Source organism: Hoplias malabaricus, chromosome 1 (assembly GCF_029633855.1).
Source record: "Hoplias malabaricus isolate fHopMal1 chromosome 1, fHopMal1.hap1, whole genome shotgun sequence".
Lineage (NCBI taxonomy): Eukaryota > Metazoa > Chordata > Actinopteri > Characiformes > Erythrinidae > Hoplias > Hoplias malabaricus.
In genome coordinates this window covers 45,714,300-45,730,956 of record NC_089800.1, presented here as the reverse complement: position 1 = coordinate 45,730,956, position 16,657 = coordinate 45,714,300, and the positions used below count along the sequence as shown (strand labels likewise).

The following is a 16,657-nucleotide window of genomic DNA, read 5'->3' as shown; positions in this document are numbered from 1 at the left end:
AGACATATCAGACCTACACACACTTGTACCGAAGGTCAACAGGGCAGGGTTTCTTCTATATTATGTATGTTACCTTCAGTCAGTGTTGTGCCTGGTTTATTCTGCTGTTAAAAAAAAAAAAATCTTGCCCTTGGTACTGACACTGACAGTAACAAATAATGCTGGCACTTCTTGTGTAAGAGCCCCACAAAACAAACCACAGCAAACAGAAAAACCTTACTCAGCTTTCAAACCTTTATTTCAGTCTGTGTACAAATATCTACTGTTGATACTACTTCACCAAGAAAAATAACATTCTCTAAGAACATTCAAGCACACTTTCATAATTCATAAACCTGCATAGAACATTAGGAGTCCTTCAAGAAAACTGCATTAAAGTCACGTTTGGCCTGTTTAAACTGTATTGAACAGTGTTTATCAGAGCTGGTTTTGTGGCATGCAGAGGACCAAGAGCGTATTAGGCGGATGGATTTAATATATTGGTTCATCACTGCACACCACACAGCACAGTTTAACCCCATCGATTCATATCAAGGGTATTAACCCTTACAGGTTTCTGAATGAGGCATAAAACAGGGTACACAATAGCCAATCAGAACAGAGATAAGACATGGAAATGGTCATGGAAACATGAATTGTGACTCGCATGTAAAATAGTAAATTATATATGTGAAATAGTTTCTTTAATTTAAGATGACCAGTGTTAAAATTAGCACGGCAGCGCTGCAGGTCGAGTCGCTACTACACAGCTCCGGGGATTTGTGGTTTCGATCCCTGCCTTGGATCACTATCTGTGAGGAGCTTGGTGTGTTCTCCCTGTGTCTGCATGGGTTTCCTCCAGGTGCCCTGGTTTCTTTAAACTCTGCAAAAACATGTGTTGGTAGGTGGTTTGGCTGCACCAATGTGTCCCCAGGTGTCAGTGTGTGAGTGTCTGGGTGAGTGTGTGAACTGGGACTCAAACCCCAGTCGGCCATGTGCAGACAAAGGTTTTTTCACACTACAATATACAAACCACCAACGCTCAAACTAAGCATTTACAAATCTTCCTTTTAGTAAATGCTGCCTCAGTAAATATTGCCTCTGACCTGTTTAAGCTCAAAGCATGTTCCGCACTGTTGAACACCTTGCAGCAGTGCAGGCTGAATTCACACCTGTCCCCTGAGTTAGTAAATTGCTAAAATATAAAAGCCCGGTAAGCAGGCTCCATGCTGTGACATGCTGTAGGCCTCACAGCCTGCTGCAGTCTGAAGAGGAGACAAATGAGTCATTTTTATCACTTGCCTCTCCATTCACACTCAGACTCTCCCCATGCAAACAGCAGCAGCACAGAAGGAGGTAAAGAGTCACTGGCAACATTAAAGACTCTCTTATTCAGAAACTGACAGAGATCGATTACGATTTATTCTGTGAATGACTAAATTCTAGTCAATTTAAATGACATCTTAACACCAGCATATAATGGATCTGTTACGGCAGTTTTATCGCCCCCCAAATCTTGTTCCTGGAGCATACATTTTAGAATTTCCCTGCTCCAAATTCACATTACTCATCACAGAAATTCAATAATAAGCAAACCAACTAGCTGAATATTCAATTACATAAATCTGGCCAACTCCAAAACCACTGATCTATATAATTAAGCAAAGTTAACAATGAACTGTTTGTTCATTGTCTGTAACCGTTATTCCAGTTCAGGGTCGTGGTGGATCAAGGGCCTACCCCGAATCACTGTGCACAAGGCAGGGAAACACACTGGATGGGATGCCAGTCCATCACAGGGCCCACTATAGCTCAACTGAGCAGGGTGAAATGGTGATTAGTAAGTGTACAGAGAAACAGATGGACTATAGCCTGTAATTGTAGAACTACAAAGTGCTCCTGTATGGTCAGTGGAGCTGATAAAACAATGAGTGCAGAAGCAAGGTAGGTGTTCCTAAGCCAGTGATTATTGTGTGTGTGCGTTCCTATTCGGAAATGGGCCACTGTAGACTAACATAAGACTTCATTTTTAACAGCAGCTAGAGTCTTGTAGAGACTTCAAGTCACACAAGTCTGCCCCAAATGCACTTTTGAACCAAGCAGCCTTGTGGTCTCCTGTCCTTTAGCTGTGTGTAATTGATGTCACCAAAGTGCAGATATGAAGGACCACAGGGCTTAGGACTTCATTTGGGACTGGGCTTAAATCAAGTGCCTAAATCCTATACTCATATCCTCCAATACAAGCATGGCACAACATCATCAGGGGGCAGGAACACACGCTGATCTACATTTGGTGACAAGACATTTTACTCATGGAATGGAGACATGTATCCACTTCTATAGCAAAGATTAACCTGAGGGTCACTGTAGAGTACATCCTGATGGGCACTACAGCAATGGTTTTTGACAAGTTTAGTAACAACAGAAGTGTTGTTTTTTCACTAGCTTAAGTGAATCTTTGGCCAACTTGAAACATGTTTTAATAAGCATCTAGCAACAAGTATAGCAAAATTTTAGGCCAAGCCTTAGCTACTTTACATATAAGAGAGTCGTCAGTTTTGCCCCAGGCAAGCCTAGTTCTACCAGACTGCCATCGGCTGCAAGAATTTGTCACGCAAGCATCATCAATATTTCATTACTAGGAAGCCAGTCCTTCATGTGAACGACTGGCATAAAATGTGACATCTATTTCATTTCATGACCCTGCCTAATACTCAGCCTGAAAACGTAGGCCATAGATTTCAATGAACAGGGAGAAAGCATATGATAGTTTGAAGAGGTAATTCATAATATGTAGCATTCCATTTTCTAATGTAAAATTGTGAAAGAACATCATACATGTTTTATTAAAAAAATTAAGACTGCAGAAAGATTCAGTGACTGTTTTTATGAACAAAGAGTCAATGCAAATAATTGTTTACAAAAAACAATTTTGTTTCATAAAATGAATATTAGTGAGGGCCAGCACAGTGGGTGCAGCAGGTAGTGTCGCAGTCACACAGCTCCAGGGTCCTGGAGGTTGTGGGTTTAAGTCCCACTCCAGGTGACTGTCTGTGAGGAGTGTGGTGTGTTCTCACTGTGTCTGCGTGGGTTTCCTCCGGGTGACTGTCTGTGAGGAGTTTGGTGCGTTCTCACTGTGTCTGCGTGGGTTTCCTCCGGGTGACTGTCTGTGAGGAGTGTGGTGTGTTCTCCCCGTGTCTATGTGGGTTTCCTCCGGGTGACTGTCCGTGAGGAGTGTGGTGTGTTCTCCCCGTGTCTGTGAGGGTTTCCTCTGGGTGACTGTCTGTGAGGAGTGTGGTGTGTTCTCCCTGTATCTGTGTGGGTTTCCTCCGGGTGACTGTCTGTGAGGAGTGTGGTGTGTTCTCTGTGTCTGCGTGGGTTTCCTCCGGGTGACTGTCTGTGAGGAGTGTGGTGTGTTCTCCCTGTGTCTGAGTGGGTTTCCTCTGGGTGACTGTCTGTGAGGAGTGTGGTGTGTTCTCCCTGTGTCTGTGTGGGTTTCCTCCAGGTGACTGTCTGTGAGGAGTGTGGTGTGTTCTCTCTGTGTCTGCGTGGGTTTCCTCCGGGTGACTGTCTGTGAGGAGTGTGGTGTGTTCTCCCTGTATCTGTGTGGGTTTCCTCCGGGTGACTGTCTGTGAGGAGTGTGGTGTGTTCTCCCTGTGTCCGTATGGATTTCCTCCAGGTGACTGTCTGTGAGGAGTGTGGTGTGTTCTCCCTGTATCTGTGTGGGTTTCCTCCGGGTGACTGTCTGTGAGGAGTGTGGTGTGTTCTCCCTGTGTCTGTGTGGGTTTCCTCCGGGTGACTGTCTGTGAGGAGTGTGGTGTGTTCTCTCTGTGTCTGCGTGGGTTTCCTCCGGGTGACTGTCTGTGAGGAGTGTGGTGTGTTCTCCCTGTGTCTGCGTGGGTTTCCTCCGGGTGACTGTCTGTGAGGAGTGTGGTGTGTTCTCTCTGTGTCTGCGTGGGTTTCCTCCGGGTGACTGTCTGTGAGGAGTGTGGTGTGTTCTCTCTGTGTCTGCGTGGGTTTCCTCCGGGTGACTGTCTGTGAGGAGTGTGGTGTGTTCTCCCTGTGTCTGCGTGGGTTTCCTCCGGGTGACTGTCTGTGAGGAGTGTGGTGTGTTCTCTCTGTGTCTGCGTGGGTTTCCTCCGGGTGACTGTCTGTGAGGAGTGTGGTGTGTTCTCTCTGTGTCTGCGTGGGTTTCCTCCGGGTGACTGTCTGTGAGGAGTGTGGTGTGTTCTCCCTGTGTCTGCGTGGGTTTCCTCCGGGTGACTGTCTGTGAGGAGTGTGGTGTGTTCTCTCTGTGTCTGCATGGGTTTCCTCCGGGTGACTGTCTGTGAGGAGTGTGATGTGTTCTCCCTGTATCTGTGTGGGTTTCCTCCGGGTGACTGTCTGTGAGGAGTGTGGTGTGTTCTCTCTGTGTCCGTATGGATTTCCTCCAGGTGACTGTCTGTGAGGAGTGTGGTGTGTTCTCCCTGTATCTGTGTGGGTTTCCTCCGGGTGACTGTCTGTGAGGAGTGTGGTGTGTTCTCCCTGTGTCTGCGTGGGTTTCCTCCGGGTGACTGTCTGTGAGGAGTGTGGTGTGTTCTCTCTGTGTCTGCGTGGGTTTCCTCCGGGTGACTGTCTGTGAGGAGTGTGGTGTGTTCTCTCTGTGTCTGCGTGGGTTTCCTCCGGGTGACTGTCTGTGAGGAGTGTGGTGTGTTCTCCCTGTGTCTGCGTGGGTTTCCTCCGGGTGACTGTCTGTGAGGAGTGTGGTGTGTTCTCCCTGTGTCTGTGTGGGTTTCCTCCAGGTGACTGTCTGTGAGGAGTGTGGTGTGTTCTCTCTGTGTCTGCGTGGGTTTCCTCCGGGTGACTGTCTGTGAGGAGTGTGGTGTGTTCTCCCTGTATCTGTGTGGGTTTCCTCCGGGTGACTGTCTGTGAGGAGTGTGGTGTGTTCTCCCTGTGTCCGTATGGATTTCCTCCAGGTGACTGTCTGTGAGGAGTGTGGTGTGTTCTCCCTGTATCTGTGTGGGTTTCCTCCGGGTGACTGTCTGTGAGGAGTGTGGTGTGTTCTCCCTGTGTCCGTATGGATTTCCTCCAGGTGACTGTCTGTGAGGAGTGTGGTGTGTTCTCCCTGTATCTGTGTGGGTTTCCTCCGGGTGACTGTCTGTGAGGAGTGTGGTGTGTTCTCCCTGTGTCTGCGTGGGTTTCCTCCGGGTGACTGTCTGTGAGGAGTGTGGTGTGTTCTCTCTGTGTCTGCGTGGGTTTCCTCCGGGTGACTGTCTGTGAGGAGTGTGGTGTGTTCTCTCTGTGTCTGCGTGGGTTTCCTCCGGGTGACTGTCTGTGAGGAGTGTGGTGTGTTCTCCCTGTGTCTGCGTGGGTTTCCTCCGGGTGACTGTTTGTGAGGAGTGTGGTGTGTTCTCTCTGTGTCTGCGTGGGTTTCCTCCGGGTGACTGTCTGTGAGGAGTGTGGTGTGTTCTCCCTGCGTCCGTATGGATTTCCTCCGGGTGACTGTCTGTGAGGAGTGTGGTGTGTTCTCTCTGTGTCTGCGTGGGTTTCCTCCGGGTGACTGTCTTTGAGGAGTGTGGTGTGTTCTCCCTCTGTCCGTATGGATTTCCTCCGGGTGACTGTCTGTGAGGAGTGTGGTGTGTTCTCCCCGTGTCTGTGAGGGTTTCCTCTGGGTGACTGTCTGTGAGGAGTGTGGTGTGTTCTCCCTGTGTCCGTATGGATTTCCTCCAGGTGACTGTCTGTGAGGAGTGTGGTGTGTTCTCCCTGTATCTGTGTGGGTTTCCTCCGGGTGACTGTCTGTGAGGAGTGTGGTGTGTTCTCCCTGTGTCTGTGTGGGTTTCCTCCGGGTGACTGTCTGTGAGGAGTGTGGTGTGTTCTCTCTGTGTCTGCGTGGGTTTCCTCCGGGTGACTGTCTTTGAGGAGTGTGGTGTGTTCTCCCTGTGTCTGCGTGGGTTTCCTCCGGGTGACTGTCTTTGAGGAGTGTGGTGTGTTCTCCCTGTGTCTGTGTGGGTTTCCTCCGGGTGACTGTCTGTGAGGAGTGTGGTGTGTTCTCTCTGTGTCTGCGTGGGTTTCCTCCGGGTGACTGTCTTTGAGGAGTGTGGTGTGTTCTCCCTGTGTCTGTGTGGGTTTCCTCCGGGTGACTGTCTGTGAGGAGTGTGGTGTGTTCTCTCTGTGTCTGCGTGGGTTTCCTCCGGGTGACTGTCTTTGAGGAGTGTGGTGTGTTCTCCCTGTGTCTGTGTGGGTTTCCTCCGGGTGACTGTCTGTGAGGAGTGTGGTGTGTTCTCTCTGTGTCTGCGTGGGTTTCCTCCGGGTGACTGTCTTTGAGGAGTGTGGTGTGTTCTCCCTGTGTCTGTGTGGATTTCCTCCGAGTGACTGTCTGTGAGGAGTGTGGTGTGTTCTCTCTGTGTCTGTGTGGGTTTCCTCCGGGTGACTGTCTTTGAGGAGTGTGGTGTGTTCTCCCTGTGTTCGTATGGATTTCCTCCAGGTGACTGTCTGTGAGGAGTGTGGTGTGTTCTCCCTGTGTCTGCGTGGGTTTCCACCGGGTGACTGTCTGTGAGGAGTGTGGTGTGTTCTCCCTGTGTCTGCGTTGGTTTCCTCCAGGTGACTGTCTGTGAGGAGTGTGGTGTGTTCTCCCTGTGTCCATGTGGATTTCCTCCGGGTGACTGTCTGTGAGGAGTGTGGTGTGTTCTCTCTGTGTCCATGTGGATTTCCTCCGGGTGCTCCAGTTCCTCTCATGGTCAAAAATACACATTGGTAGGTGGATTCGCGAATCAAAAGTGTCTGTAGGTGTGAGTGTGTCGCCCTGTGTTTCCTTGCCTTGCGCCCAGTGATTACGGGTAGCAGTTACAGACAATGAATGAATGACTGAATGAATGAATATATTTTGTTCATCATGCTGCTTTAAATATGAATTAACACAAGGGGAGCCACAGTGCATGAGAAGTTACTGGGGTCTTGGGGTCAATCCTTGGGTCACTGTTTCTGTTTGGTGTGTCCCTCTTGTTTCCTCTGGGTTTACGGTTTTCCACTGATAACCAAAAAAATACAAGTTGGTAAGTGGATTGAAGGAGTGAATTTGTCCTCAGGCATGAATGTGGCACCCTGCACTAGACTGGGGCCCAAAGCTCTGGACCCATGACCCTTATCAAGATTACATTAGATGAGAGAATTAATATACACAATCACAACACACAGTGAATGAGACTCCCAAAATAAAAAGTCTTGGAAATTGAAAGTGGTGTGGAGCTGTGAGGCTGGCTGTAAAAGTAACTTAACAACTAATATTATAAAATATATTAAGTCAGCATGAAACATATTGCAGTTAATATTGCTAGTCCAGTGTGTTCATATCCACCAGGTTGGAAAATACGATGTTGAAAAGTGATAAAATACACTCAAACTGGTCATGAACTTCCCTACCAGCCATTTTCTGGCTGTGCTGGGGTACTGTCACTACTTTCATGAATTTCTCCAAACACAGCTGGTATCTTACAGTATTCCACAAACATAAATCATGAAAATACAGGTGTTAAAGTCCTCCCATTATCAATTTAACACACTGCTCATCAAATGTGTATGTTTATAATTTATTTCCAATAAAATACAATTCCCTACTGCCTTAAATATGGCTTGTAACACTATTCATTTACCTTCATTCAGCATGAATGGACCTTTAAATGTGCAATTAGTCCTCACCTCTATCACCACTCAAACATCAAAATCCCTGATTTTTACGCGAACTGAACTGATTTCTTAGGTCTGGGGCGTAACCCTGGCTGTCTGAAATTGCCTATTTTAAGAATGCAGTTTCAAAGTTACTTAGCCATGGCACTGACTGTGTAGTTCACGTAAGATACATATAAATATTTTTCTAATTTTGGAGCATTTCTATTGGTCCATTTATCTTGAAATTTTCACACAGTGTTAAGGACCGTTGTGTTTGAATGTAATCAATAAAAATAAATGGAGAAACGTGTTTTCTTTGGTCAAAACTGTGGTGCAACAAATAGTGTTACTCCCATAAAGCTTGGGGTTGTGAGTTCAAGTCCTGTACCAGGGCACTGACCATTATGAGTGTGTGTTCTCCCAGTGTTTGCGTGGGTTTCCTCCAGGTGCTCCTGTTTCCTCCCACAGTCCAAAAACACATGCTGGGAGTTGGATTGGCTGCTCAGACTAAATAGTGTCCATAGGTGTGAGTGTGTGATGCCTTGTGAAGGACTGGCGCCCCCTCCAGGGTGCGTTCCAGCCTTGCACCCAGTGACTTCGGGTAGCCTCCGGACCCACGGTGACTCTGAATTGGATAAGCGGTTTCAGACAATGAATGAAAGAATATTTTTCTTTGAGCAGTGACAAATATTCTGTAGATTTGCAATGGGGGTTCTTTAGTACCTTTAATATCAGAAAACGATGCGTAGTTGGACGAGCAGATGTATACACCTATTAGGCCATGATCCCTGCCTTGTGTCACTCTTTCTAAGGAGTTTGGTGTGTTCTCCCTGTGTTTGGGTGGGTGTCCTCCAGGTGCTCCAGTTCCTCCCACAGCCCAGAAGCATGTTCATAGGTGTATTGAGTGTGCAGAAATCTTGACTGGGCGAGTGTAACAACCTGTCCAGGGTGTGTTCCTTGTTCTTAGTTTTTTCCAGGTAGTCTCCAGACACAACGCATGAATAAATGTACTTGATGTGCTATCAAAGTGTGGATCAGGGGGATAAAAATGGCTGCCTCTGTACATATTAGACAAGTAGCGTCTCACTATTTGACACAATAGTAATGAAGAATTAAAGAGTCATTTCGTTCACATCCGCTTTCTCTGAACCACTCTCCTCAGTGTGGAAACTTAGCTTGTAGTCCGGGCCACAGATAAAGTCGATCGTGAGGCTGCATGTTGAAGCGCTCTGTGCTCTATTGGCCATGCCTTCTGTTCCCACGTGTAGTTGTTGTGAAAGATGGCGGCGCAGGCGGGAGAGGTACGGGTCGTGAGTAGAAAAACTGCAGGTAAACAGCGCTGCTTTTTATTTAGAGTGGGTTTCTGAACCCCAGGCTTTTTCAGAGCCTTTCCGCCACTTGTTCACGGTGTTACCGCTTTGACTGGACGTGTGTTAATGTGTCAGGACGTGTGTTAATACCGTGCTGATGTTTACAGCGGAGGTTAATGGAAGATAATAGTGAATATTCAATAAGAGCTATGTCGAATTTTTATTCAGATACTGACTTTCAGCTTCGTGTACCTTCCTGAGTGTCTTGAACGCAAGAAGTCGAGAGCTACATTGCGGTTTGTGTTTCAAAATCGGCTCGGCAGTTAACTTATGTTTATGTAACTTATGTTCCTAAGTTGTCTCTCTTAGATTCTTAGGTTCAAGTCTTCTTTGACATTGCCTTCTACTCAAACCTGCACAGTTATACCAGGTGGTCACTCACTGTCCACTTTGTTATCTTCTTGGTTCACCTTCTAGTTGTAAAGTCAGACACAGTAGCTCATCTGTTACTGCACAGGTTGTGTTTGGTCGTCCACAGGATGCTGTTGGCTGGGTATTTCTGGTTGGTGGACTACTGTCAGTCTATCAGTGACACAGAGGGCTTTAAAAACTCCAGCAGCACTGCTGTGTCTGCTCCACTTGTACCAGCACAACACACACTAACGCACCACAACCACATCAGTGTAACTGCTGCACTGAGAATGATCCACCTGTGGTGGTCCTGTGTAGTTACAGCAGTGAAGAAGGTAAACAGGGCTAACAGAGTATGTAAAGTGCAACTATGAAGCTGATAAAATGGACAGTGAGTATGGGAACAAGGGGCTGGTTTTAATGTTATGGCTCATCAGTGTATGTGCGATGTTCAGTTTTTATAAATTTACCCTGAATGCTCATAAACTGTAACTATAACCTGAATCGACCTGTGTCCTTTTTGTGGTTCAGCGCGAGGGCCGAGACGGGTCGCCAATCAAATTCCTGATGAGATTCTCAATGACCCAGAGCTTCAAGAGGCTATCCGTGTCCTGCCTGCCAACTACAACTTTGAGATCCACAAAACAGTGTGGAGGGTGAGGCAAGCAAACGCGAGAAGAGGTGAGTGCTAGCTGTATGGTGCTATAAATAGCTTTGTTGTTGCTACTCTGAAAGAATGTACACTACGTGGCCAATATTTTGTGGACACTTTCTTTTTTGCACACTCTTTACTGCAGTAGATTTGTTCTGTATATATATTGGAACATGTCTATGAAGAATTTGAGGAATTCAGCCATGAGAAAATTTAGTGAGGTCCAGTACTGATATTCTATGATTAGTTATTGTTCCATCGTATCCCAGATGTATATGTGTGTCATCAATCCAGAGAACGCAGTCCTACTGCCTTGATTTGGGGATTTATTTTTCTACTTGCTGAGACTCTAACAGTATGAACCCACCCCTAGAAACATTGCATGATCTTCTTTTTAAATATACATGTTGAAATGGACTAATCACAGCTTGAAAGTTCATTGTTTATTTGGAAAGCCCTGGCTAAAGCAGTGATGTTGTTGATGCATCAAGACGTTTTGGGGTTCACACTACTGGAATAATGTGGTCTGACCACCTCAGAATGTGGCTTGAGTGATTGGATTAAAATGTGCCGTCAGGACGCATTGTACCCCGTTTACACGTGTGCTGTTTGTTGGGCACTTATGGTCAGATCACCCAGGACGCATGTTTAATGCAAGGCGTGAACAAGGCCTTAGACTCCCAGTGGCACATCAGGTAGTGTCGCTCTCGGCACTCCATTCTTTTGAATCTCTGTTGATATCATCTTAGATTTTATTTATTTATTTATTTGCTATGTATTTCATTGTATTTTTGGAATGTACATCGCAACCTTCTTTTACTTTTATTAATTTTCATATTTATGTACTTTGCTTTATATATTATTATTCATTCATTATCTGTAAGCGCTTATCCAATTCAGGATCGCGTTGGGTTCAGAGCCTACCTTGAATCATTGGGCGTAAGGCGGGAATACACCCTGGAGGGGGCGCCAGTCCTTCACAGGGCAACACACACATTCACTCACACACTCACACCTACGGACACTTTTGAGGAAACCGGAGCACCCGGAGGAAACCCATGCGGACACGGGGAGAGCACACCAACTCCTCACAGACAGTCACCCGGAGCGGGAATCGAACCCACAACCTCCAGGTCCCTGGAGTCGTGTGACTGCGACACTACCTGCTGCACCACCGTGCCGCCCTATTATTATTATTTTTAATCCATCACCACACCATTGAAGTTGGGGGATAGCAAGTTTTTGCAGTTTGACAGTTATGGATATGTCTCATTTTTGTTTGCAAATAAAAAAGTAATTGTGTGTTCTCCAGTGTGTGTCTGTGGGTTTCCTCCAGGTGATCTGGTTTCCTCCCACAGTCCAAAAAAAACCAAATTAATTATTTCTTTGATTGTCTATAACCGTTTATCCAGTTCAGGGTCACGGTGGGTCCAGAACTGACCCGGAATCACTGGGCACAAGGCAGGAACACACCCTGGAGGTGGTGCTAGTCCTTTACTGGGCGACACACACTCACACGTTCACTCACACACTTACCTATTTACTCACACACACACACACCTACGGACACTTTTGAGTCACCAATCCACCGACCAACATGTGTTTTTGGAGCGTGGGAGGAAACTGGAGCACCTGGAGGAAACCCACGCGGACACAGGGAGAACACACCACACTCCTCACAGACAGTCACCCGGAGCGGGTCTTGAACCCACAACCTCCAGGTCCCTGGAGCTATGTGACTGTGACACTACCTGCTGAATTGTTCATCGGTGTGTGTGTGAGTGAGAGAGTGTTACCTTGTGATGGATGGGTGATTTAGAACAATATGTTAATAATCAAAATTCTCCATCCCATTGTTTTGGAAATATTGTTTCCATCTACTGACAGCAGGAGCACTGCCCTCCTGTTGTCCACAGAAATCTCAAATTTCACATGCATCTGTCGCCAAGTGTTGATCATCATGGTGGTGCATCTATAATGATGCTAAACATGTTGATGATGGTGGTGTTGGATCTATAATGGTATGGACTGCTGTCTCATGGGCCTAATTATGTCCAATGATAGCTCGGCCTAGTCATGTGTTGGCTTAGGAATATGAGGCTGCTTTATTGATTTAGGCTCACAAGACAGTGTGAAAAAGTTTCCTCTCACGATATTCCTCTATTCCAAGACGATAATGCCTCCATACATACCACCCACACTGTGCCAGCATATACACAGTGAACAAACGACAACCAGTATGAGTGATCTAATGCTTACCACGGCCTGCGCAGTAACCATCGCTGTATTTGTTGTTAAAATGCTTTCTTTCAGTGTCTCAGTATTATTAGTTTGAGTGAGATTTTCCAGCTTAAATATTTGGAAGACATCTGCTTTGTTGAGGATTGTTCTGGGGACTTTGTTTGTTTGTTTGTTTGTTTCCCCCAGTATGCCAGTGAATGCAGAAAGAAGGCAGATAGGTAATAGCACTGCTGGGAAATCAGATATCGTACTGGAAAATCAAAGTGATTACTCAGATTACAGAAATGGCTCATTATTTAGAGGGACAATAAGATGGTAGCTAAATTTAGCAATGTATCTGTAGCTAGTTTCTGATGTCATTTTTGTGCTGAATAATGACAGAATCACAATTTATGTATGATTTTCACTTTCACTTTTATTTTTTAAATTTTATTTAATGTTTTTTTTTTTGGCTAATGGAGTCGAGTGTATAACAAAACAGCTGGTGTTGTTGTGGAAACCATGTGTCTATGAAACAGAGAAGCATTGTACACCTACAGAGCGCTGTACTGTCCTGATTTCATCCACAGCTGGTGATTCGTCGGATCTGTCGGCTGAACTTCAGACAGAATTCAGCGTGTGTTCTGTCTCACGTGTCTTTGTGCAGTTCTCATTCCATATTCTCTGGCTTTTCAACATATGTGGTAAATCTGTGGCCACTGCATTAGGTTTTAGCTACAGTCCCGTCTCTGAGCAGTTGTGGTGTACTGAATGAATTAAAAGCACCTGGAGTGAAGTGACGAGAGCAGAGCAGCGGGGCTTTTGGAGCTGTGTTCTCTCACACATGCTGCTTCTCAAATTTTTTATTATCTTGGGAAAAGATGTGAAGACTAATACTAGTCTTTCAGATTCAGATCTGAATTTACTGCTTCCAAGTTTAGAGCTGTGCAACAATTTGATGTCATCTACTCAACAGCCAGAGTGCATCTGAAATTAAGGCTGCATCCATAGTTGTATAATAGAGGCATTACATTTCAAATAACTATTATTTAGTTTATTTATTTTAGGGCGGCAGAAGGTAGTGTCCCAGTCTCACAGCTCCTCTGTGAGGAGTTTGGTGTGTTCTCCCGGTGTCTGCATGGGTTTCCTCCGGGTGCTCTGGTGTGTGTCACACTGTGAAGGACTGGCGCTCCCTCCAGGGTGTGTCCCTGCCTTGCGCCCAGTGATTCCGGGTAGGCTCCGGACCCCCCGCGACCCTGAACTGGATAAACACTTACAGACAATGAATGAATGGATTATCAATAATATATATGTTTTTTTAAATAAAGTTTTAATAATTTAGAATAATTCCGTCATATTAAGGCTCACATGCTGCCAGCCGAGGATCCTTTTGAACACTGCTTGGTAGAAAATACAGAGGACTAATGGATCAGTGTATAATATTGTAGCTTGTGCCTTTATTATTATTAATCACAATATATAGACTGTGTTTTACAGAATGCATGGCCATTAAAGAAAGACCCTGGAACCATTTTTCTAAATTTTTGTAAATTTAAATGAGTAGTGAGGGTTACAAAAATGCATTTTTAAACTATATATATATATATATATATATAAATAAAATCTCATTCTTGCAGGTTTATTAGATGTTGTTGTGCACTGCTCGGAAACACGTTTCTGTGAAAAACTTTACTTTTCTCTTAAGGGCAGTGCGAAGATAGTCTGGAGATGACTCTGTCGCTTCATTATACACTCCCATGTGTATATAAGCTTGACTACCATCCTCCTTGTTTTCTCTCTCTCTCTCTCTCTCTCTACACATGCACCCAGATCCCAGTGTGAATTCCCATCATTCTTAGACAGGTGACAGTCATTACGTGCGCTCATATTCTCAGATAGAACGCGGCATTGTTAAAGAGAACTGAGAACAGAAGGTCGTGGAGCTGAATTTAGAACATTGGTAAACGTGGCAAGTTTGAAATCCACTGAAAAAGTGAAGTTCAGACCTGCACAGAGTCCGCCTTGAATTTGCACCAATCTGTTCGCTTGATTACACAGTGCAGAAACGACAAATTCCAAACCTGCATTGATGTGAGTAACAGCAAGTAGGTGTTTGATGTGGTGAATGTGTTCGCAGGCGGCTGGTGGCGAGTACCTGGTCTTTTCTGACTCCTCTCCGGGGGATATAACCTGGCCTTTTGTTGTGTTAAGTTTTCAGCAGAAAGCCTCCTTTCTCCCAGGACCCAGATGGCAAAAAGCACCTTATTGACTCCACGCCACTTTTCTTTTTCACTCTCTCGTTCCTTCTCTGCCCCCCACCCAATTTACTACTCACTTTTTTGTGGGTTTGTTTGTCCTGTTTTGAGCTCTGAGGCTTTGTCGATGTAAGAGTAGCAGTGAAGAGTGAACACTGCGGCAGGTGTCAATGCCAGATGCACTGACTAATAGTGGCCAGTTAAAAGCTTAAAATAAATGTTTGATATTTTTAACAGATGGAAGTAATGTAAGCTAAATTCTACTCTGAATAAAAATGGTCACTTACTGCAGTTGACAGTCTGTAGCCCAATATGAATTTAAAATGTGCGAAACAGAATATATGCTATTGTACGAATAGCTATAGCACTGAGACCTGAATTATATAAAGTACTGCACTAAGTTAATGACCTTTTAAATAAGTTATTTTTTCTCTAAAATGCTCTTGATAATGTTCATTTGGACACGTAGACTTGAGTTATAACATCACATGATGAATATAAATCTGATGAATATGATAAAGTACAGTTTCACTGCCAAATTGGGGAAAAAAAAGAAAAAAAATCAACAACCGTTCATAAAGGTACCTCAAGAATGCTCAACACTGAGGAGAACTGGTAAAGAATACTATTAAACTTAAATACAGGTAATTGTAGAGTTATAATAGCTGTAATAGTGGGAGCATGATTCTGAGTCATCTGAGAGATGTAGAGCTCTTCTTCATGAACCAGTGGGCTGATTAGTCTATGGTTTTCACTTGTGGGATGTATCTGGCAGCCTGTTAAATGCTGATCTTTAAAGGGCATCATAGTGGTACCACTCTGATGTTGCTGCCAACACAGTTCTGTGGCCTCAGGGTCCAGGGTTAAGTCTTCCCTCTGGTCATTATGTGTGTTGTCTCAGTGTGTTCCCACCGTGACTGCTGCCCACCCACTGGGGGTTGTGCTAATTTATGCGCTCTTTTTTGCTGGTCCAAACCATGGAATGGGATGGTTGTGTCAGGAAGGGCAGCGGGTGAGCAACCAAATCTGACTGTGCGGCTCAGTTGAGCCATGTGGCGACCCCTCATAGAAGCACCCGAAAAAAGAGGAATAACAACTTAGAAGCTGATCTTTCTCAGTTGGCTGGCGGAGTATTAAAAGTGGGAATTAGTTGAGCTTTAAATCTTTGGCTGGAAAAAGCCAAGAAGCTGAAGAAACTGACTGTAAATCTGCATCTTAATTCTGTTAATTAAATGGATTAAAACTTAGTGAATTCTCCTGGCCAATGTGTTTCCTCAGCAAACCCGGGTGTTACAGTGGTCCTGAAAACCTTGTAGTAGGTAGCAGTCTTCCGGCTACTGTTGTATTGTTGTATATCTCTCTCTTCACCATTTGCAGTGGGTTAAAAAAATAGAGCGTAAGTTCACTACTTAGTAGAGCGTTTACACGTCGTTCTTGCAAAAAATCATATTTAAGTATCTCTAAGAGTGTTGTAATTCCGCGCACAGTGTTGTAATTTCCCAATGGATATTTCTCTCTGCGCAAAAGTTAGCTTACCGTTAGCTTCCTAATCTCTGAGGGGAAAAATCTACCGCCATTGTAATGCTTACGTGTAGAGTATGGATGCCAAGACAGGACAAACCTAATCTCATTGTAAACCACTGAATGTGGTAGCAACTGTATTGTTTGACTGTCACAAGCAGGTGACGTGGCCGACTTTAGGGGGCGCCATTAATCTTAGCAGTGTTGGCATCTACTTAATCAAAAAAGTCTTTATAGAAAAACATACTTATTTCAAAGCCAACCAAGTCTTGGACATTAATGTACACACGTCTCCTGAAAAACATTTGAGTGAGTAAAGTCCTCTATTTATTTACAGTTAGCTAAGATTTCTGATATTTTATTTACACGTGGCTGGGACTAGGGGTACCAATGCTACTTTGACAGGAATTTTAGACTGCTTTAGGGCCTATTACACCCTGCGTTGCTGTGTTTTGTGCCCAGATCATATGTGAATAAATATTGCTCATGCTAAGTGTAAAAATAATTTTTATGGATATTTGTCCAGAGAGGTTAAAGCGTGAGCTGTGGTAACCCTGTGGTGTTTTGCTGCAGGCGCAGAGTAAACCATGTTGTCCCAGCACTTTTAGTATTTGCAAAGGAGCTTATGTTTACGTTCAGTTATTTAATTATTTTAAATTGTTTAA

At 44.9% G+C, this 16,657-nt stretch overlaps 1 protein-coding gene across 1 annotated transcript in view; it reads left to right on the top strand.

The window, feature by feature from the left end:
- The first annotated feature begins 8,822 nt into the window (after window positions 1-8,822).
- dph1 (diphthamide biosynthesis 1) overlaps window positions 8,823-16,657 on the top strand; it is a 111,547-nt gene continuing 103,712 nt past the window's right edge. The window contains exons 1-2 of the mRNA XM_066678303.1: window positions 8,823-8,952; window positions 9,876-10,025. Of these exons, the coding sequence (XP_066534400.1) occupies window positions 8,904-8,952; window positions 9,876-10,025 (199 nt within the window). The 5' untranslated portion in view covers window positions 8,823-8,903. The remainder of the gene's footprint in view (window positions 8,953-9,875; window positions 10,026-16,657) is intronic.